Source organism: Bombus pyrosoma, linkage group LG15 (assembly GCF_014825855.1).
Source record: "Bombus pyrosoma isolate SC7728 linkage group LG15, ASM1482585v1, whole genome shotgun sequence".
NCBI classification, from domain to species: Eukaryota; Metazoa; Arthropoda; class Insecta; order Hymenoptera; family Apidae; genus Bombus; species Bombus pyrosoma.
Window position 1 is genome coordinate 1,049,158 of NC_057784.1, and position 18,934 is coordinate 1,068,091.

An 18,934-nucleotide genomic window follows, 5' to 3' on the forward strand; every position below is an offset into this window, starting at 1 on the left:
CCTTATCAGAAAAAAGGAAAACGTGTCTGTATAAAGTAACGTTACGAGTAAAACGTGAAAGTTTGGTACCGCGTTGTTGAAAGAAATAATTTTCATCCTTCGTGAAAAGAAGAGTCACATAATGTAAAATTGTGTCTATCTGTCAGATTGATTTTTACAAAAAGTGGCAAAATCGAAGTACTGCAGAGGAATAGAAATGTAACGCTACTCTAGACCTCTGCAAGTTAAATGTGAACTTCATACGATTCCTACCTGTTGCCTCGTATCGATGGAATGTAGACTAATCGAAATAAAAAAGAATAATTTTGAAATTAAAAGACCATTTCTTTTACTCTGACGTTACTTAGAGAAAAGTTTGAAGACAATTTTCTAAGGTACGTTTTAAAGTAAAAAATATGTACGATAATTCTCAAGAAAATTGTTAAACAGAGTTTCATGCCAACCTGCAAAGGACATTCTTCTTTTGTACGATACTATTTTACCAGTAAGTATAACAAGTCCCAAGCCTTGAAGTTTATTGTTTCAGGCGATATCATTAAAAGGTAATGTTTGTCTGCTGAAAGCGAAATATATGTAGATTTAAAATTATAACAAGTTTCGCTACATGTGCGAGCAAATTAGAAAGAAAAAGAACGTTTTCTTCGAGGAAGAATATCTTATGCTATGCGATACATTAAACTGAAAATGAGTATACGTACACACAAATATGACAAATGAGAGAAAGTTTGACGTTGTCTTCACAAATTTTAATACAGCTAAGATATCAACAACTCTCAATGCGCAGCATCATGCATACTTTTCCAATATCCTCCAAGTTACTCCGTTCTGTGGAAAATCAATCTTGCATGAACAAACAGATACCCTTTGCAACGTAATATATTAAAAGGAAATAACGTCGTTCTGTAAATATTCACCTTTACGAAATATTCGATATATTCCTGCTTGGAAATTACATGAATATGTAGTTACATATATTACAAAGTATGAAACAACTATCATATATTACAATAGTAGCGTCCGCGAAAAGCACTAGAACACAGGATGAGATTATGCCAGGATTGTTAAAAATAGAAATAAAGTGGCACTGTCGAATATCATATATCTACCCTCTTTCTTCTTTTCGTATCATATTGAAATATTAGAAGAATAATTAAAATATAAATGTTCATAGTTAATAGCACCCAGTACTATAGATATTTTATTATTGGAATTAAAATATTTACAAAATTATTGCGACGCGTAAATTTTTTTGACTACAGTCTATCCTCAATAAATTCATAAGGAAAGAAAGAAGATATTCGCAAAACTTATTTTTAATGAAGCAGCGTCACATTGTTTCTCTATTCGTATCCTCGCACTTGGTCTCTATTCATGAAAATTGTTATCAATTCATCATATACAAGAGAAAACTTGAAAGTATTTTTTTCATATTTTCTAAGGAATCGTGTCACAAATCCGAATGTCTGATATACATAAAGTACGTAGTTAACGCAATGAAAGAACAGACGCAGTAGTCGTTATGCAGGACAAATGAAAATTCTCCGTCGAATTTACGACACGGACTCCACGTCGTAAGCTAAAAAAAGCAGCCAAGTAATTTTATTGATCGACTTGTAGATTCTTGAATGCTTTCGTTAAAAATTCGTTGTAGCAATCCAATGTATTTTTTATGAGAGAAGAAATAGCGAGTGAAAGCAGATACAAGACATTGAATTCAAATTTCTATAAAACTTCCATATGAAATGCGCAAATGAAAATACCGCATTATGCTTATTTTATCATTAAACGTCAAGTGTTGATATCTTTTTTCGATCTTTAGCACCGTCTCCGACATTTTCTGGATCGTTTATCTACAAGAAAAGAAAAGAACGATACATTAAAACCTAAAAGAATAGACAGCATTTTATTTTTTCTGATAACTGTACAACTTTCTAATCTGATATTTTAGTCGAAATAGAAAGTGCAATATATAAATAAATAAATAGGCGAACTACAAAATCATTTACTTTTGTTTTTATCGGTACTTTATTTATACTGGCAAGGATTATTCTTTCCGTTTTCCAAATAAAGTAAAAGGCGAGCGTGTCGCCGAGTGCTTTTGCCGATAACCTTTGTATAACGAAACCACATTCACCATACGCGATTCCTTGGAATCGTATAAAAGCGGGTTAACCTCGGCTAGAGCAGAAATCGATTTCTAGAGTTCCCATGACGATAGTCTCATCATAACGCATATCAAACTTACTCCGACTATAATCAACTGTATTCTAGTATATGAAATACACTAGAAATAACAATGGACATGTCTTTTTGTTTCTAAAAATTCTAAATGCTAAAAAATTCCGTGACTATGATGTTAGAATTTTTTTATGAACTCTGTATCAAACGCAAGCACATGGATTTTATAGAAAAATAATGAGAAAATGACATCATATGAATGCCGATGAAAGTAAATTGCAAAACATCAAAATATTATTAAGCAAATAGAATTTTTGAAGTGAAAAGGAAGGAAATAATACAAATTCATACTTGCTGAATAAGCCGTTGGTTGGCAAGATAATCCCGACGTTGTTCCTGTGGTATAGAAATAGGCGGGGCTTGCAGAAAAGTTTTATCTTCTGAGTTGTTCCTTAATTGCAGAAACAAAGATGTCACCAGAATGAACGGTAGCGACAGTATCGGCAATTTCAGCTGTACATAAAATTATTCAATTCTTCATTTTGATTCTTAAGTTATATACATATATATACATATAACATGTTAAATTCGCTCAAACCTTTATCTTTTAAAACTCAGATTTTATTACGATTGATATCGTCTTTTTAAGATGCTGATTAACAGGCACAGAAATCTATTTCAGAATTATTAAATTTTGCAAGCAAAAAATAAAAATATCAATTTAATTACATCTCTAAAGAAGAACAATACGCCATACTGCACGATCACGGTGTATACGATTGCTACGATCACAGCTACAGCTGTTTGTCCGCTAAACGCAAATAAAGTTGCTAACGAAGCTCCCGTCAGAAAAGTGTTGTAGCCCCACAAGCCGGCATAAATTTCATCGATTTGTATTCCAAGCATTAAACCTACGAATAACAAGAAACTATGACAGAAAAACAGAAAATACTAATATCTTTGTCTCAAAAACATTTGCAAGCTACGTTGACTCAATCTCACGCTCGATAAATTCAAGGTTCGTACACAAAAATAGTATAATACCCGCCAATGAACCGATGAGTGCACCCAAAAAAGCAAAGCCAGCCGTTATCGGAGAACAAAGTAGACAAGCTAAATAAACCACAGCACCCATAATAACGCTTTCAACTGCTAACACCTGCGACGCTGACACTATAACGCCATGAAACATCTGAAAAATGTACAGGATGCACACAAAGAGATTGACTCAATTTCGTTAAAAAATGTCTTACAGTTAATGATATTGATAACTATATAATCTATTATGGCATTTAAAACATTCATGATATAGTTTAATGAAACAACCTCTTAACCTCTTAACCTACTATTTACGTTCGAGAATTTTGGGCCGAAAACGTAAAAAAAGAGCTCGCTCTGCCTTCGAGCCAATCTCACGACTTGTGTAGCGATGCCCGTAATATTTACGATTGGTCCGATCATCTACTACGGGCTATGCCCGTAATATTTACGTTTGGCCCGATTATCGTACTACAGGCTATACCCATAGTTGTAGGTTAAGGGGTTAAGATTCAAAGATATTCGAGTTTCCGAAAATGTCTAATACTTTCAACGATGTGACACATGATTGAATTGTGAAAAGTAGAGCAAACTTTACCATTCCCCAGTCAATGTGTATCCCTGTCGCATTTTCTCCGATGAAACTGATATTGCCTGTCGTCGCATCACTTGTTGCATTGTCCTGGAAACAATAAGAATGTACTGTATAAACAACTGATCGTGTATGTACTCGCGACACACATAGCACGTATATGTATACACAATATCTTTGTTCGAGTACATATAACCCCGTGCTCAAAACTGGGCTAGTTCGTCCATTGATATCCACGACCGAAAGAAAACTCAGGGCAAAAATATCCTGGAATAAAAAATCGATAGAACTTTCTTTCTGTGGCGAATTTATTTAATTCCATATCTAAAAGAAGAACGCGTGACAATAATAAGCTAGGAAATAAGTTCTCTCCATTCGTAATCCGTTAAGTTAATTATACCTTCTAAATCATTCAAATTTTTATTTATTTTTTATTTTATTTTTATTTGCAACTCAATGGCTGTCTTTGGTCCTCGTAGTTTATGTAGCTCATATGCACGTAATCCTACGTTACGTAAATTTTTCACTTCCTCTATATATTTTTCTAAAATTTTACTAAAATGACGAAGAAATGCAAATTTAATGTGATTTCCATCTAAAGAAAAAGATCGACGAATCTCAGATGATTTTCATCTTTTCCCATCTCGCTCTGGAGACAAACAACAATAGGTAAGAAGTTTGTATTGATCGTGTGCGTGCCACACGACGACCAGCGGAGTGGAAGAAGCTTTTAAGCGTCGCAACTTAAGTTGGACAACGTTGCTGGCAATAACTAAACTTGAAATTATCGCTTTCATCTGTTATCGATCGATTATGTAACATTCAAATGTTACTCGCTACTGTTCGTGCTGATGTGATATAACGATAAAAACTGATTGTACCGATTCCATGAAACTTCAATCAAAAATGCGATCACGTAGTCAAGGGTATTACATGGAATAAAACACATAACACGTATAAACGTATAAACGTGAAACATATAAACAGCTGAATATTTTCTAAAAATATTAATAACTTCGAAAGTGTTAATAGGCAAAATTGAAAGTATACTTTAAGGTATCGTTTCATTAGCTTAACTTGTTGCTTTTTGGAACGTAAATATGTTAAGAAGATTTTAATGTTACATTCAGATATCGCTGATGAATGTGTAATATACGTATAGACGGCACTACGTGACATAACGACAAAAATTTTGTAGCAGTATACGTGTAGGCGCGCGTATCAAAATACATAAATCTTCATAAACTTACAAGCACACTGCGTTATCAAACGATATCTTTACGACAGACAGTTTTCATACTTTTTACATAGAACCTAAATAGAAGAACGTCTCCGGTTCAGCATTTGAAACAAAATAGAGAGTAACTTCACATTTAACATTATAAATAATATCACGAGATCTAATAAATAATTAGATTGTAAAATGGGAGAAAATTACATGATTCTGTTTCAAAAATTCATGATAACCTTGGATTTAATTGGAAAAAAAATATTTTTGAATTGGTTATATATTTTATATATAGAAATAATCTTTGTTACATTACAAATGAGTGAGAAACGTGCGGTACGTTAGAGTGTACCATAAATCTTACATCTACGATAAATAATAATTTTATGACTTTTAATATAAGAACATAAATTTATAGCAAATAAATAAGATTTTACGATTACGTGTGATATTAACAGAACTTTTAAAGTTTCTAAAAATCTGGACTACTGGTACCGAAAAACGGAGTGTTTATCTATGCGATATTTAAAGAATCGTATTCCGCAACAATACGAAAATTGAATGCTCACAACAAAATCTATTACCATTCTCGTAACTGGTTGCAGTTCCTCCGACGTATCAAGTCCATTGTCTTTGGTATAAAGGACCAAGAGTAACGCAAATTCAGCCAGATTAAACGGCCATGCTATGAATGGTAACTTATTGTTTCTGAAAGAGCGGGTCAAGTAAACACTGTAAACATTAATCATTAATTACCAATAAAATTAGTTAAAAGCGTTCTATAATTATCATTGTTGTTTAAATTTAATCTACGTTGTAATATAATATACTATCGAATATTTTTGTAATGGTAAAATAAAATCAATTTAAAAGATTAAATGAACTTCTTTTTTTAATATCGAATTCAAGTAAATCTGTAAGATTTGAAATTTTATCGAAAACTTTACATATCATTCTACTCTATTAACAGGTGAAAAATAAATGATTCTCTAAAAATCATAAAAGAATTGACTGTTGAGCTTTGTTTGAATACTTCATACGTCATACTTGTCACTTTACATTTACAACGATATCATAAAACTCAACATGAAGTTACGTTATAATCGTAAAAATTACTGAAATGCTAATACTGCGCGTTACAGCAAACATTTTATAACAAAAAGTAAACTTATAAGCAGATATTCATCAATTTATCGAAACTTGCCTAAAGATCGTTCCCAGAATGATCAGTAGTAGACTAAAACCATCGAATGGTCCATAGATACTTGGTATTAAACTGGACGATATCGCACCGACTAATAATGGATTTAACACTGTTAACCCATTTGCGATATTTTCCTCTGAATCTCGTATTAGCTGCGAATGAAATATATGCTTTCCAAAACGTAATGTGCGAATTTTCTCATATGACGTATCAACGAAAAAGCTCTGCAAATGGTATCGCGACGAGATCGTATTAATCCTCGCAAAAAATTCCGCATTGCAGTCATTTTGTTTACTTTTTGAGAAACAACACGGTATCATGAGATGATCAAATGAATAATAATTACAAGAGCATGAATAATCGATTCATACGTCACGTAAATCAACAATGCAATTAGGCACTATTTATCGCGTCAACGCGTCAAATATATACTAAGGATATATATATAAATATTGGTTTTGGAAGTTTTCAAAGTAAAAAGTAATGAACAAAGTATCATTTTTTAAATATTTGACGTAACAGTTACGTACCACAGATAATAGAAGACCTAGGAAACCAGTGATTGCTGAGAGGAGTAACGTACCTGGTGCATTAACTCCTAAAGAAATCGTTATCAATAATCCACTAATTGGATTATTTGCAAATACAACCTGTAAATTTATATAAGCTGAATATGAGTATCTTTCAATCGATTTAAATATCAATTTGTGTATGTGCATATCTTTTTGGAAATCTTGTAGACGATCCTTATATTTATAAATCTAAGATTTTAAATAACTAATGTTAACTAAAAATAACATAACATAATAAATAAATATGTATCTATGAACTTTTTCGTTATCTGTACGTTATTTATAAAAGATATATAAGCTGCTTACTTGACTGAAACCTCGTAATAAATAATCAAATAAGCGTACTATGCTCCAAAAAACGCTTTCCTTTTCTAACAAAAATTCTTGCCAAACGGTGAATGTTCCAGTAAAAACGGGCCGAGAATAGTCCTATATATGAATTATATTGAGAAATGTAACGTTAATACAAAAGAAATTTTTATTTTAGGTGCTACATATGTATATACCCAATAATAAAATATAATAAAACTTGAAATACATCTAGTACTTAACTCTGATTTCATCTAGTTTTATGATTAATTCACGCTTTATGACATACGAAAAATATCTCATACTCATATCTTTTTATTTATCTTTCAGTACTCACATGGCGCGTAGACCCTTTTAATCGTTCTCTCGCGCTCATTATACGATAGACTCACGTAAAACACTAAAATTCCGTTTTAAAAGTATATCCTTTTAACCACACTGTGCAAATTCCCCCACCATTTGTGAGATATATCACCGTTAGTGATAAAGAGCAATGTGCATCTGTGTGTCATTCGATGTTTGATATTTCTTCTAAAAAAATTGTGTGAATTTTTTTTCCACATTATAAATTAATATGTATTAATAATTAATAAGTATTAATAAATGAAATAAAGATATCAATTAAAAATTATTTATAAGTACAAAATATTGTTGAACTTTTCTCGTTACTTTTATCTCACTTCCACGTGTTTACTCGTTTTAAACATTGGTTTCATGTATCTTTGCTTCAAACGGATGTTACTTTATGAGAGCATGTGGAGTATGCAATTAACATATCAATCTACATAGCAATTAACACGGTTAGCACTACCTTATTAACGTATTTATGTTAAATTGTTACAATGTAATAATTTTAGTAGTAGTTAAATAAACAGTCGATGGAACAAGTACACTGTATATTAATATAAAATATTTATTTTTAATTTAAAATATGTAAGAAAATATAATGGTGCGTTGCCTCCGATTTTGAATTATAAAATCCAGTATTTTCAATGAATAAGGCAAGTAGAGGTACATTTTGGTTTGATTACACCAAATAAGTAAAAAATATTTCCATAAAAATACTTTAATCTTGTATCATCCACAATGTGAAATAAATTGTATTATTCATATGCGAAAATGAATTCCAATGTTTACCTCTATTTACCATTACTTTATCAACAGTTGTGTAATTAGTTCTTAACAATATTCTTGTATTAAAAAAGTTTAAACTTCAATAATATAATTAGGATGTACAACAAGTAAAGGATCATTTTCTTCGTCTTTTTCATCCCTTGTAGTCAAAGGTATTATAATTTGATCCTGAAATACAATTAACAAAAGAAATTAAAAAATGAATCATTAATAATAAAATTCGAATAATTTTAAGTAACTACTTTCCTACGTACATGATATGTTAACCTATCAATAATCTTTTCAATAAAATTTTTTCTTTCCAACAACTCTTCTTCTGAATCTATTTGATCCTGTATTTGATCAAGATACCATGCCACCAGTTCGGATTTCTTTAATCCACCTTTAGTGTCCCCTGTAGAAAAGAGAAAATTATAAGATAAATATTTATATAAATAATAACTTCAGACACAATATACCTGTAGCAACAGTTTCACTTTCAGCACGAGTTTCTTCATTTCTCATGTACAACACTAACATATTAGATAAATTTTTATACTCTTCAAAGGACATTGTTAGTTTCTTCTTGTGTTCTATAAATATAACGTAAAGAAGAAAAGAGGGACGTATAAGACTAACTACTACACATAGACATTCACATAAACATTTAAGTGTATATAAGTGATATAATTTACGTGTAGGAGTTTCTGCTTCCATATCGTGATCTAATGCGTTGAGAGCCTCCATGATAGGTGGAGCATCATTCATATCGACATCCATTCCATCATCTTCGGCTTTTTCTAAATCTATATCCGGCTGTTCTACAGTAACGATACTTTTACTTAATAAACGTTTTGCTTCTGAAACATGTTTTATAGTAACTTCATCTGAGCATTCTAATTTAGCCATGGCTTCTGATAATCTAATAAGGCTTTCTAATTTTCTAACGGTAACTCTCCATTTGCCGGAGCCACTACCAGTTTTTTGTCTAAGCGTAGTATAACTATCAACTAAAGATTCTGCCGCTTCCTGAAATTAAAAAAGAAAATTAATCGAAGTAATTTAAATAATGAATTTATATTTAAAACGGTATAACAATACCTGATTTAACATAGGTTTAAAATGTTTGGCAAAATTAATATATCTAGCGATCTCTGATTGCGAATATACTGTATCAAAACCTTGCCAATTATCGCAATGTAGATCAATAATTCTTTTAGCGATTGCATTATCAACAATTTCATTGCATTCATCAACTATAATAAAGAATAAGTCAAATCTGGACATAATTGGAGCCGTTAATTGAACATTTTGTTGTAATGACTTTTTCCTATCATACCGTCCACCAACGGGATTTGCTGCCGCTAATATTGATGTTCGGGCATTCAAAGTTGCTCTTACGCCAGCCTAAAAATATATATATTTTATTATATGCTAATATGCATATACTAGGAAAGTATAATATCGATTATCACTCGACATCAACAAACCTTAGCTAATGAAATAGTTTGTTGCTCCATGGCTTCGTGTATAGCCACTTGATCCCTAATGTCCATTTTATCAAATTCATCGATACAACAAATACCTTGATCAGCAAGCATCAAAGCACCAGCTTCAATAACAAAATCAGGCGACTCTTCATCTCTTACTACAGCAGCAGTTAATCCAGCTGCGGAAGACGCCTTTCCTGAAGTGTAAATTGATCTTGGTGTGATGTCAGCAACACTTTTTAGAAACTGAGATTTCGCTGTACTAGGATCACCGACAAGACAACAGTTTATATCCCCTCGTAACGAGGTACCCTCTAACGTTGTTTTCGGCACACCGCCAAACAACATTAAAGTGATTCCCTTTTTAACTTCATCGTTACCGTGTATAGCGGAAAATAAACTTTGTACAAGATTTTCATATAGATTTTTATCACGACTCATTTCATATATACGATTCCATTCTGCTTCTGACATTCGCTTTTTCATCATTTCTTGAGAAATTTCCTCCATATTTGTTTCGGTACCACCAAACTAGAAAAATATTAATCATATAAAATATGTGTACATATATATACACATTACTATATTACGATATGTAATGTACATGTATATGTACACATGACGCGATATGTAACTAATTTGTTATACCCTAAAACTTGTTGGAGTAACACTGCAAGCTAGAAATGCTGTTTTATACGTTAATTCACGTGTTCCTAGAGCTTTCAATCCGGTTATTCCTTCTCCTTGTTCAGTAGGTTTCCGACGTGCTGCTTTAAGATCAGCTTTTGCGCCACTAAGTGAAAGAACCGATACATCCGGTACTACTATCATAGTTCCTGTAAAGTCATACCTATAAATGTACAAATAAGATTTATTAGAAGTTAGAAAAAACGAACAAAGCTACATAACTAATTTTAATATGATATTGTATAGGTATGTAATAAAATACCTGTCACCAGGTTGAATAGTTTCTACAGCTTCTGCTCGTAAAATAACTTCAAGCGAACGTGGAATGCAGCCTCTAGGAAGTTCTGCTTGTGTCTCTTGTACTCTGATTTTTTGGAAATCAACAAATACGGAATTATCTACATCTAGCAGGAAACGCCTCCTATTATTACACACTGGATTATGACAAATTGTTGGATTGCAGAACTGTAAATAATTACCCAAATTGTAATAATTTCATTACAAACATATTCATATCAATGAGGTTATTTACATTATACCTTAAATTGTTGTTCTACATTTTTTATTACAGCGTTACAGTCCATACAAAGAAATGTTCCTAGCACCAACTCTGGATGGACAGGATGTGTTCTTATTACTTGACCAGATATACGTATTAATGTACCGAGTTTCGAGGCATTTAGTTCTCTTAATTTTTGTCGTATCGGAACTTCCACAAAACTCACATAACATTCCTTTTCCTTCCTCAAATCTGCAACATCCTTAACATAATTACAGACTGCTTGGCACAAGTATGGATAAACTCTATAACAAAAGATTACGATTTATTAAATACAACAAATGATTAAACTAATGTCGTGATAAAAAGAACATTCTATAAACTCACCTAAAATATTCTTCAACAATGGTTGTTGACAATACTTGATTGTATTCATCTACATCGTCAAAAGTCACTTCTAATGTACTATGTTCTGGACTAACAAGTTCTTTGGCTGGTTCAAGGTATTTTACAGTTCCATGTTCCTTAAAGCTAATTAATAAAATAAGAATATATGATTTAAAAGACAAGTTTGAGGTATCGACTGTCTTTAAATGAAGTGTAAAGATTTTACTCTTCTAAAAAGTCCTGGAACAGCTTTTGACATTTGATCCCAACTTCATCAGGTACACGTGAGCGAATATTTTGCGTATCTCCCACATCCATTCTTCGAAATAATTAATAATTACTTATCAGAACAATATTTTAGCTCGGCGTTCTACAATGAAACAACGCGCGAGAACAGTTTGGCGGGAACTAAGTTTAGGCGCGTTTTCAAAATTGGCATCCCTTGTGTGCAATAAGAAATATAAAAATAAACGAAAATAAATTTTATTCTTTTGTACGATGTTCACATGTCCAATATGTTAATATATAAAGAATATTATTATTCTAATCTTAATTATATATTTCTGATAATGAACAGATATAAAATTGCCAAAATTAACGAATAAAATACCTATTACTGCCATGATTCCCTTCAATTCTTAGAATCTTCCCTAGCAGGATTACCGACACGAAGAGCTGGAACCGTCATACAGCGCACTCTATGATACCATGAGAATAAACAATGTCTTTGTGTTCCTATATCGCTTATACGAGTATCTTCAGGTTTCTTTCATCTTTTTTGTTCTATTATAATGTCGTTATGTTATTATTATGTTTACGTATTATGACTGCAATGAGAAATAATATTTTATTCTGTTATCACTCCATAAATAATGAAAAAAACTGAATATTCTTTGTAATATCGAAAAAATATCTTTAATTAAAGGTATGATATAATAACATTACATCATATACAATAAGAATGAATCTAACATATCATTCATTACTTTTTGATACTCTGTATGTAGTACGTATGCCAAGTACTGAGAAAAAAGAATTCTGCGCAACGAAAATGTAGTATAAAAGTATAAAATTTTTAATGCCTAGGATTTCTCAGATGTCGACGTATCCATCGGTAGCGATTTACCTTCGCATATATATGTGATATCTCTCACAAAAAAATATTGTCTGATATTGTATATACACACAATGGCTGGTCACGATTCAAAAGGTCTCGTGCAGAATCGTAATGAAGGGCAATTAGAGATTTCACCACGTAAAAAAAGAGGAGAAAGTCGAAAAATCTTTTAGTATGTAAATAGATACGTACTTACACGGTGTATACATTTCCTGCGACGGACAAGACTTCGCTCTTAAGGCAGGTGGTGCTGTAGGATATAAAAAGCACTCGCAGTGCGTACTGACGTTTTAGTTCCTTCAAAAACCCTCCAGAATGTTAGTCAGTGTCGCAGATATTCTTGCTTTTTACTTGGTAAAATTTGTACTCTTTTTTTCTCATACTCTTTCAATTTGATAAAACTTTATGTAACTTTAATATCGTTCACGTCTCGAGGAAGATTATCAGATCAGATCGTTTATATACAATAAGATCAATACTGAAACGATAGAATAGAAAGTGATATTTAATTAACTTAATAACAGTTGCAAACCTAATATACACATCAAGTTTGGAACAAGTGAATTAATTGCCTACTAATATTTTATTTACTTTTTATATTAAATAGATTTATATTTTATATTTATTCCTAAAACTCGCCTGATATAATGTAATTTTTAAACGATAACATTAAAGTTGCGACAAATATCAACTTTAATTCGCTATTCAAACACGAACACGGTGACGGTACTATTTCGAAAAATGTAGAGGCGTGAGAAGTGGCATGATAATAATTGAATGAAAACTGTCCAATTCAGGTAACGCTTGCCTGTTCAACCGGTGGTGCATTGACAACAGAAGCATCTCGGGATATCCAACCAGTAACAAATTTACAGCCACCAGCCTCTAGTTATCTTCCAAGTACAAACGTTGTGTTTCCAAAACTTTCTCAACATGTTGTTTTCGCTAAACAAGCTTTGGACAATGGATTAGAAGATGTCGGGGCTCCGGGTAGAGGTTTTACCGAAAGGCAAATACAGGCTGGGTATTCATACCTGAAACCTCTATTGATCGATCTCAAGTTACCATTCAAAGATCAGACGATGAAATCAATCAATGATAAGCAAAGGTAAGAACACACTTTTGAGGTGTACGATTGAAAAGCATATCTAGTGTTCCACTGTTATAATAAACTGCTATTCCTTTCATTAGACTCGTTCGCAATTATTTGCAGTATTTTGAAATCGTCGGAGAAACGTTCTCGTTTATTTAATATTCGATCGTGGTTCATTTAGTCTTTGTTTGTTCGCTCTCTACTAGGTAATTACGAGGAAAAGATAGATAATCTTAAAATGATAATTTGTAGAAATGAAACGGATATTTAAAATACATATGGATATTTACGCAGGAGGTCGAACGAACGTTTGTACAATTAATAATTTGTATTTGGTGATTTTTACCGAGGAATCGAAAGGAAAAGTACAGTTGAAAGTGGATCCTGTCACGAATAGGACCTGTCACTGTTAAATTAGGACCATAAGCCGCGCCACGAGTGTAACTCGATATTAGAACGCAAGGGGTTGATATTATCTGAAATCACTGGTGATAATCGAGATACGCCCTATGTCGACCCTCGATAACGCGTCGAATATTTGCATTTTAAGATCAACGAACGAAGAGGGAAGTTGTGGAACAAAAGCAATAACGAGGGCAGGTAAATCATCGAGATCAAGCAACAGAACAAGACTGCTGGCCGAGGTCGAATATCATCCGCACGTTCCACGGCGATCGTCGTATCAAGTTGTAGAAAAACTCGATGAGTACTTAACGGACGATTCGGATCATGCAGGATTGCCCTATCGTGGGAAGGCTCAGACAACGAATCCCCATCGTAATTCGCAAGACATAACGACGGCCATCAAAACCCTCGATCACTTCCTGAGCGGGGTTCTGAACGATGATAGTTACAACAGCGAGCTACATCCACCGCCCAATCCTGTTTTAGCCCTTGTCCTGTCTCGATACGGGCGATACGTGTCCGGAGCACGAAACCCTCGCGTGTACGCGCACATGGCCGTAAACAATATACATAACAACAAACCTTTTGGTAGTTATAAGTTGGAACGCGAAGAGCTGCCCACCTACGCTCGAAGATAATGCAGATAAACGTTTTTCTCTCGCTTAGGAAAAGTTCTTACCTGTTGGACCCTTAGATTGTCTCGTAGACGTCTCATTGTTAGTACTTGTGTGACAAAGGAACGCGCGAGAATTGTTCGAAATCGGAAAAGAAATACGAAGAAGAGATAGTGGAATATGAAGAATTAATGCGGAAGAGACGAAAAATGTTGACAAGCATCGAAATATTATCTTTTATCTGAAAATCTGAATAGGAACTATCCGATAAATAATTTTGATTTATTCGTTGCCTTCATATTCGGCATTGGAAATAACTTTCGCTCAGCAACGGAGTCCGCTAATGTACATATAAACGGCAGTGAAGTTAATTAATAGTTTACACGTCGTTAGCGGCACGTTTAATCGCGAATACCGCGCATTACCCAACTCGGTATAATTTTCAATTCATAGATTTAATTTTACTTGAATTAATCTGCTTTCATTCACTGATACCGCTTAAACCACAGACACCAAGTTGAACTAAATCGAAGTCGCGAAGTTTGCCCTTCGTTGATATCACGCTGATTAATTATCCAAACGACACTTTGGATACCGGTATTAAAGAAAACTTTAGAGCACTTCCTTCATAGCTCATTCTAAATTTAATCAATATCATGCGGATTTACCCTTGAATCTAGCGGCAATCGGGCTTGGCGCGAAGTTAATTGGAGTAGTTCGAGAAGCCGCTCGAGAAACCCCGATTAAGCACTAAACTACTCTCATTACACCTTCCTGTCTCTCCGGAAACCTCTCTAGATACTACTAACTTGATTTCATTGATGAAAGCCATGTACCAGTCTAGACCACTATTGCTCTTGTTCGAAATACGTCCATCAGATAGGTACATGCTAATAAACCTTTTTGGTCTCGTGCACCCCATGTTACTTCGAGTAAGAACTTGTCGTTCGATCGACAAAAATTTTACGACCATCGTTACATGAGAAGATTGGAGGAAACATGGTATAAGAGAGGAAATATATAATTTGGAAAGTAAAATTTTAATAGAAAATCTGTATGTTTCCAAATATTAACACAGCTTTATTAAGCCTCATATAATTTTTACATGATTAAAATGTCTAAAATTGACGTACTCGTATTAATGCTCGGCGGAATACGTATTTAAATAAGATTTATCGAACGAAATGTTTCTTTAAAGTAAATAATTATTAAATCGGATATTCGATTAAATTCCATTAACATCGCAATTTAAAATTCAATCGATCGAAACCCTATTTGGATTTTTCCATAACATCGAGCGTACTTTTACGTATATAGGGATTTGCATTTGCAAACAAGTCGGAGATTTATTATAAAATTATAATAACTCTAATAACGAGAGATTTACACGTCTATAAAATTATTACGTATCATATATATTTTAATGAATCACCTTCCGCGAAAAGGATATTTTACTAAGCACATCCGATTTCTATCGCACTGTGACACGGTTCTCGCGAGTATATATACATTGAGGAATTTGAATCGGGTTGCGTATAAATAAATACATCATAAACATTGCAGTTACGGACATTTTCAGAGGTCGTTTAATTTTCCTATCTTCGGTATACTTGTTGCGGGATCATAAAACGAACGACGAGGGCTTAAGTGGTGCTTGATTGCCGTCCGTCCGCTAGGAAACCAGATTGTCTGAAAATTGTATTTTCAGGATGGCAGTTTCCATTAGCTTCTTCGAGCTTTACCAAAGGAGATCGGTTGGCAGTAATAGCTTTACTAATAGAGCATCCAGGTACTTGGAGACTCTTATAATTAATCGATATGTTCGAGCCAATACGTTCTCCTTCTTGATCTCTCCAAGTTCGCGCTTTTAAACAAGTTGTTTTCATACGTATTCGTTTCACCTTTTTAATATCGAGCGAAATATACATGTAGAGTGTCACACGTGAATATGTACTTATTCCTCTTGTTTTATGTAAAAACGTGACAAATTTTTTCGGCGAAATTAGTTTTTTTTTTACAACAGGTGCTCCGCTATCACGCCGACAATGTTCGCCAACATGTTCGAAATTTTATCCCAAGGAAAAGATGTTATGTAGGGTAATTCTAACAACTGGTTCGCACTATATCCATGTTCCAAGTGAAGTTAACGCATTGGTTGTCGGAACTGGTTTTCACTTTCCACTTCCTAAACTTCTCGGAAACTTATCTCCATTTAAAGAATTGAACTTAAAGAAAAGGAGACTCTGAAATCGTCTGACACAATTGAAGAATATTCTTGATGTGTAATATTCAAGAATGGAAGATTAGACAAGGTCATGAAAGTATTGGAATACTTGTAGACACCTCATATATATATATATATATATATATATATATATATATATATATATATATGTAGTATCTTCAATGGAATATAATATTATTATATCCTAATATTTGTAATTTATTTACAATGAATGGATTGTGCAAATATAGACAGAAAAACGATGGTAGTTTAATATGAACTAATCGCAATAACACGCTACAATCTAGACGACTCTCGACACAACGGATCCAACGTTCTCTCTCGCGCGGGCCACACTCTCTCGACAACGCTAACAGCACTATATCGACAACGCAACTCGCACTCTCTCTGACCTCTCGATTCACCGTCTTCGACTTCTCAACTCAAACTGCCCTGCTCTCGCGTGTCTTTTGTCTTCCCGTAGACCCACCACACACGTGTTCTGCGACCGCTCGTGGCCAAAGCCACGTAGACCTTTTTTTGTAACTATTCATTTGAAGGACCGATGACACATTTACGGGCCCATCGGCACCTCGGCTCTCGGGACATTGTTTATGGTTTAAAAACGCCTCGGCTCTCGCGACATTGTACATGGTTCACCCGCTAAGTCCTAGGCCTTATGTCCGCGATACTACACATATTATGTATATTGCACGAAACATTGTGAAATTATAATTATTATATCGGAAAATTTGGAAACAAACCTAAAAATGTACGTAGAAGCTACGAGACATTCAGTGCAAGTACAGATCTTGCACAGATCACAAAACTATTTAAATACTTTCGCGAATCATCTAGTTAATTCTACAGTAGCATAGCGACGAACGAGATAATATTGTTACTTTATCTTATCCTTTTTATTTCATCTTCGCATTGTTCACATTTCCAACCTTTTTATTCCTTCTCTTCGTTATTTTCCCTTTAGAATTTCAAAGGGAAGCGTTTGTATAGAACGAGTAGACTCGATGAACTTTCTCGTATCGCATATTGCGTATTGTACAAGAGTTGTCGGAGATTTCAAAAGAAATATTACACCGATGCTAAAGAAAAACGTGGATTTACGGGCTCGGCGGAAAAGTCGGAATTTACGTTTGCGTAGGATAACAAGGGAAAAACGGATAATCTTTTGCGTTTTGGCAAATATCGTACACGGTCCGAATTTTCTTTCGCTCTTTCTCCTTTTTCCCTGTTCTTTTCTTTTATTCGCTAGAACAACTACATCAGAATGTAGGACAAACGAAATGGCTTGTTCGTCATTATTTCCAGTCGTGATGCGCGAATTTCTTTGCATTTCTTTCCGTTCTGGTAATCTTTGGAATTTTTTCGAGATCCTTCAAAGGTTGGCAAGCACGGCTGAAACTGCGGGGTGCTCGGTCTAACATGAACCGTAGTTCAGTCGAACCGCAATAAAAAGCAGCGAGCTTGTAGGAATAAAATATGAGAAATACGTTGAGATCTTTTCTCCGTGACGGGGTAGGAAGAAAACGAGATGAAGGCGCAAGATGGAGGCTCGGAAAAAGAGGAGACCGCATTAACGCGATGTTTTGCAGCGGAACGCGAGATGGCAAAGAACGATATTATTAAACGCTATCTTCTTTCATGTTTCATGCTACGCTATCGATACATTTTTTTTTTTACTTGTTTTTATTTTCTTTTCTTTGACAACCTTTCGGTTTAATTTTAAAAATTGCGTTACTACTGTCGCAGGCTTCCATTCCAGTGGTTTATTTTTTAAGCATTATCTTTAGGTATAAGTTTCACGAAAAGCTAAATGAAAAATATCGTAATATTAGTTGTAAGACATGAAATATCATTTAGAGTGGAATCTTCGAATTTCTGTAGATCAGATACTGTGTCTAAGATACGTAATAACAATTATTTTTCTAAAATATAGGACCACTGTGGATAAGTTGAATGAATTGCACGGGATTGATAGCTTTTTGCTGTAGATTAAATTTTGATTGAAAGATTTTGCAGAAACGTTGTGGGACAAAATATCTATGTCATTCGAGGACTATTTGTTTCCAAAATTTCCTGCAGATAAAGAAAGTACAAAAAAATTGCTACGCACTACAGAATCCTTTCATCTGACGGACGTCGAAGGAAACCCATTTGGGAATAAGA

The 18,934-nt window shown here is 33.7% G+C and overlaps 3 protein-coding genes across 8 annotated transcripts; 1 reads left to right on the top strand and 2 right to left on the bottom strand.

The window, feature by feature from the left end:
- Nucleotides 1–830: 830 nt before the first annotated feature.
- Nucleotides 831–7,884, bottom strand: LOC122576127 (urea transporter 1-like). Of its 5 annotated transcripts, none has more exons than XM_043746018.1 (10): nt 7,365–7,884; nt 7,119–7,241; nt 6,771–6,890; nt 6,241–6,392; nt 5,621–5,744; nt 3,815–3,898; nt 3,205–3,370; nt 2,908–3,089; nt 2,530–2,691; nt 831–1,850 (listed from the first exon to the last, which is right to left on the bottom strand). In XM_043746018.1, the coding sequence occupies exons 1-10, from the start codon at nt 7,428–7,430 to the stop codon at nt 1,782–1,784; spliced, it is 1,248 nt and encodes a 415-aa protein (XP_043601953.1). In that variant the 5' UTR covers nt 7,431–7,884; the 3' UTR covers nt 831–1,781. The 5 variants fall into 5 exon arrangements, with proteins under 5 accessions (XP_043601953.1, XP_043601954.1, XP_043601951.1 ...); XM_043746019.1 differs by having other exon boundaries at nt 836–1,850; nt 5,621–5,768; nt 7,459–7,884; XM_043746016.1 differs by having other exon boundaries at nt 836–1,850; nt 5,621–5,768.
- A 129-nt stretch (nt 7,885–8,013) lies between these two features.
- On the bottom strand, nt 8,014–11,815 carry LOC122576123 (DNA replication licensing factor Mcm6). Of its 2 annotated transcripts, XM_043746012.1 has the most exons (11): nt 11,524–11,809; nt 11,298–11,441; nt 10,951–11,215; nt 10,674–10,876; nt 10,373–10,574; nt 9,725–10,255; nt 9,336–9,641; nt 8,930–9,263; nt 8,714–8,827; nt 8,510–8,649; nt 8,014–8,423 (listed from the first exon to the last, which is right to left on the bottom strand). In XM_043746012.1, the coding sequence occupies exons 1-11, from the start codon at nt 11,613–11,615 to the stop codon at nt 8,328–8,330; spliced, it is 2,427 nt and encodes an 808-aa protein (XP_043601947.1). In that variant the 5' UTR covers nt 11,616–11,809; the 3' UTR covers nt 8,014–8,327. The 2 variants fall into 2 exon arrangements, with proteins under 2 accessions (XP_043601947.1, XP_043601948.1); XM_043746013.1 differs by lacking the exon at nt 8,714–8,827 and having other exon boundaries at nt 11,524–11,815.
- Nucleotides 11,816–12,729: 914 nt separating this feature from the next.
- LOC122575883 lies at nt 12,730–14,887 on the top strand. The gene is made up of 3 exons (XM_043745371.1): nt 12,730–12,768; nt 13,212–13,522; nt 14,058–14,887. Exons 1-3 carry the CDS (start codon nt 12,730–12,732, stop codon nt 14,548–14,550), a joined length of 843 nt encoding a protein of 280 aa, XP_043601306.1. The 3' UTR covers nt 14,551–14,887.
- The last annotated feature ends 4,047 nt before the right edge of the window (nt 14,888–18,934 follow it).